Source organism: Myotis lucifugus, unplaced genomic scaffold, assembly GCF_000147115.1.
Source record: "Myotis lucifugus unplaced genomic scaffold, Myoluc2.0 scaffold_724, whole genome shotgun sequence".
Lineage (NCBI taxonomy): Eukaryota > Metazoa > Chordata > Mammalia > Chiroptera > Vespertilionidae > Myotis > Myotis lucifugus.
The window spans coordinates 85,011-89,392 of NW_005871772.1; the positions used below are offsets into that span (position 1 = coordinate 85,011).

The 4,382-nt window shown below is 51.8% G+C and overlaps 1 protein-coding gene across 1 annotated transcript in view; it reads left to right on the forward strand.

Moving 5' to 3' along the window:
- TRIM67 (tripartite motif containing 67) overlaps positions 1-4,382 on the forward strand; it is a 12,658-nt gene that overhangs the window by 2,491 nt on the left and 5,785 nt on the right. Inside the window, exons 2-3 of the mRNA XM_023746717.1 lie at positions 2,736-2,831; positions 3,913-4,035. Coding sequence (XP_023602485.1) covers positions 2,736-2,831; positions 3,913-4,035 — 219 coding nt within the window. The remainder of the gene's footprint in view (positions 1-2,735; positions 2,832-3,912; positions 4,036-4,382) is intronic.

Consider the following 4,382-nt stretch of genomic DNA (forward strand, 5'->3'; position numbering starts at 1 on the left):
GTGGGTGAGTTCCCCCGGCGCGGGGTGCGGCGGGGGGCACCCAGGGCGGGGGGCGTGGCCTCTCTCCTGGAGAACTGGCAAGGGCTGGCCAGAGGGTCAAGAGGACTGACCTCATTCATTCATTCACTCGGGACCGACCTCATTTATTCATGCATGCATTCACTCATTCATTCACTTGGGACCGACCTTATTTATTCATGCATTCATTCATTCATTCATGCAGGGATGATCTCATTAATTCATTCATTCCCTTGTTCTCTCATCTGTCATTGGACAAACACTTCAATGAACTCCAGGTGCTCTGAGCTGGGTGTTGGAGATGGGAAGGGCATGGAAAGATGACGTAGTAGGAAAGATGACTCTACATACAGGGCACCCAGAATGCAGAAGTGTGCTTTTTTTTCACGCCTTAAGTTGACTAATAAGTTACAAAAACATGTATTTTTATTGATTTCAGAAAGGAAGGGAGAGGGAAAGAGAGATACAAACATCCATGATGAGAGTCATGGATCGGCTGCCTCCTGCACACCCCTCACTGGGGATCCAGCCCGCAACCCGGGCACGTGCCCTTGACCGGAATCGAACCCGGGACCCTTCAGTTCGCAGGCCCACACTCTAACCACAGACCCCAACTGGCGAGGGCTAATGAGTTACCTTGGTGGTACTAGCGTCCAGCGCCCCTTCCCCCCTCGATAAAGTTTGTTTTTAAGTTCAAGTGTTAACGCCTGCGCGCGGGAAAATGTCCCAAGTCTTGCACTTGGTTAACTGTCTCTGAAGGCGGGAGGATTCGATCCCAGCCCTCAGTGAAGGGACACACTATTCCCTCCAGAGCCAAACTCCCACCGGCTTCCAGAGCAGCAATTTCCCTCCTCTGTTAGTTAGTCTCCAGCACTTTCCACCCCCAGGCACCGTGTTTGAAGAAGGCTGCGTCCTTTTCCCCGGGGAGCGTGGTGCCATAACAGAGCAGGCTCTGAGTAAGACAGCGAGGCCCACTGGCATCTGCAGGCTGCCCCAGCCTCCCTCCCCAGCACTTGCCTGGGATGCCACCTTCCAGTGGGAATGGAACAGCCTCTTAGGCTATTGGCTGGAGCTCCCTGGTGGCTGCCAATCAGGTCAGGCGCTTGATTATGGCCCCAAGGCAGGCGCAGGGTCAGTTCTTGGAAGGAACATGCATCTTCATGGCTCATCCAAAGGCTCAGCTGAGTAACTGGACTCTCAGGCCCCTGAGGTCAGTGAGTCAGGCCTGGCAGAGTTAGAGACCCTCGTTCAGGGTCCCCGACAGCAGCTGCAAATGTGGACACTTATTATTCAGCGTCTTCTTTCCAGTAAATGTTTCACATCTTAAAAAGGCAGGAAGCTGAAACTGGTTTGGCTCAGTGGATAGAGCGTCAGCCTGCAGACTGAAGGGTCCCAGGTTCGATTCCGGTCAAGGGCATGTACCTTGGTTGCGGGCACATCCCCAGTAGGGAGTGTGCAGGAGGCAGCTGATTGATGTTTCTCTCTCATTGATGTTTCTAACTCTCTATCTCTCTCCCTTCCTCTCTGTAAAAAATCAATAAAATATATTTTAAAAAAAAAGGCAGGAGGCAGCCGATCGATGATTCTCTCTCATCCTTGATGTTTCCATCTCTCTATTCCTCTCCCTTCCTCTCTGAAATCAATTAAAAATATATATATTTTTAAAAGATTAGCGCCCTAGCTGGTCTGGCTCAGTGAATGGAGCATCAGCCTGCGGACTGAAGGGTCGCAGGTTCAATTCCAGTCGAGGGCATATGCCTGGTTTGCAGGCTCGATCCCCAGTGTGGGATGCGTGCAGGAGGCAGCCGATCGATGATTCTCTCTCATCATTGATGCTTCTATCTTTCTCTCCCTCACTTTTCCTCTCTGAAATCAATGAAAATATATTTTTAAAAAAGATTAGCTGCCTCCCTGGCCTCTGTCCACTAGATTCCTGGAGATGGAGCCTGCAACCCGGGCTTGTGCCCTGACCAGGAATTGAACCTCGACCTCCCGGTTCATAGGTCAACACTCAACCACGGAGCCACTCCAGCCGGGCCAATCTTCCTGTAGTACACAGGTCACCTCCCCCAAACAATGATGTAGTCCCAAATGTCAATAGTGTTTCTGATAAGACGCCCTGCTGTATAGTTACATAGACCTACCTCCAAGTCTCAGCGCCTATAATTCTATAAGCTTTAGGCACAGCTTAAAGCCCGCTGGATAATAATACCTAATTCCGACCATTGTTGTAAGGAGTAAGTGTGATTCTGTGTGTGTAGCCTCTAGCACAGTACCTGCCCCGCAGTAACCAGTGTGTGTTATTATTTTTCAAGTTCTTACACTTAAAACCACTCCACCTGCGGGAAAGCACAGGGTGCATAAAATGCTTATTTAACCTCCGTGACCTGGTTTCCTGCAGAAAAACATGTGCTGATAACTTTATTTTAAATATATTTGTATTGGTTTCAGAGAGGAAGGGAGAGGGAGAGAGAGATAGAAACATCAGTGAGAGAGAATCATGGATCGGCTGCCTCTTGCACGCCCCACACTGGGGATGGAGCCCGCAACCCGGGCATGTGCCCTGACCAGGACTCGAACCGTGACCTCCTGGTTCATAGGTCCATGCTCAACCACTGAGCCACGCCAGCCGGGCTACACACAAGTCTTCACAATGAAGTGCAAACTGTTTTCCTCTAACCCCTCCTTCTCCTCTTCAACCTGTGACTCCGGTGTAGGCCCAGCTGTCCCAGGCGTTGAATGGCGTTTCCGACAAGGCGAAGGAGGCGAAGGAGTTCCTGGTGCAGCTGAAGAACATTCTGCAGCAGATCCAGGTGAGCCGGCCGCAGCGCCGGGAGCGCGGGGGGGCGCAGCAAGGGGGTGCAGCAAGCTCAGAGGAGAGGGCCGCGTGTGGCGAGCACGTGTTCAGGGATGCGCGCGAGGAGGCTGGCTTGTCCTGCAGCCTCAGACACTGCAGACACCACACTTGGTCCACCCACGCTCACGCGGCACTTGATACGGGCAGGAGATTTCGCATCAGCTCAGTGAGAGAGGATCGTAGAAAGAGCTGGAGAGAAGTCGTGCACCCCCTGCATGGCCACGGCATCCTACGCGGTGTCAGCCTGTCCAGGGTGTTGGGTACCCATGTCATCAATGCATGCAAATGTAAACGTGTTATTTAGTAAATAAGGGTATTTTTAAAAAATATATTTTATTGACTTCAGAGAGGAAGGGAGAGGGGGAGAGAGATAGAAACATCAATGATGAGAGAGAACCATGGATTGGCTGCCTCCTGCACACCCCCTACTGGGGATGGAGCCCTCAACCCAACCGGGAATTGAACCGTGACCTCCTGGTTCCTAGGTCGATGCTCAACCACTGAGCAACACTGGCCAGGCCTAAGCAAGTGTATTTGTAGCACTCTTGCTATGTCACATTCTGAGCCAGATGCAGACCCCTCAGGTACCGTGTCTGGCCTCAGGAGCTCGGAGTGTGAGGGAGAGTGCACACGCGTGTGCTCCGTGTGAGTGTGCACGTGGAGGAACATACACGTGGTGGCCCTGGAAAGCAGCAGCGTCAGGATGGAGGAAAGGGACTGAGGGACTAAGTCAGGGATGGCTGCTTGGGACACATGTGCACACGCAATAGGACGGGATTACGCAGAACGCAACTTGCAGCCTGTTCCCCCGCCCCCATGAGGATTTCCTGTGATGATAAAAACTCTCTGAACAAGGTTTGAATGACTAAGGACTGTTCCGCCAGAGAGATGTGCCGCAATTCACAGCTCCTCTCCCCCAGTTCATATCTACTCGGTTTCCAGTTTCATCGCGTCTCGGTAACTCCAGGACGCGAGTCCGTGTGTCTAGCACCCGCCAGACCTCAGCACGCCTCCCCTAACCCTCTCTGCTCCCCCAGGAGAACGGGCTGGACTATGAAGCCTGCCTGGTCGCTCAGTGTGACGCGCTGGTCGAGGCTCTGACTCGGCAGAAGGCCAAGCTGCTCACCAAGGTCACGAAAGAGCGGGAGCACAAGCTGAAGGTAGGTCCCCGGGAGACCAGGGCGCCCCCCACTCCCTCCCCGTTCCCGTCACAGCCTCTGCACCCAGCACGGGTGGAGCACTGAGTCCATTAGTGAGTGCGTGAACCGATGAGTGAATGAATGAATGAATGAATGAGTGAAGGAAGGAATGAGTGAGTGAATGAATGAATGAGTGAATTAATGAAGGAATAATTGAAAGAATGAGTGAGTGAATTAATGAATGAGTGAGTGAATTAATGAAGGAATAATGGAAGGGAATGAGTGAGTGAATTAATGAAGGAATAATTGAAAGAATGAGTGAGTGAATGAATGAGTGAGTGAGTGAATTAATGATGGAATAATTGAAG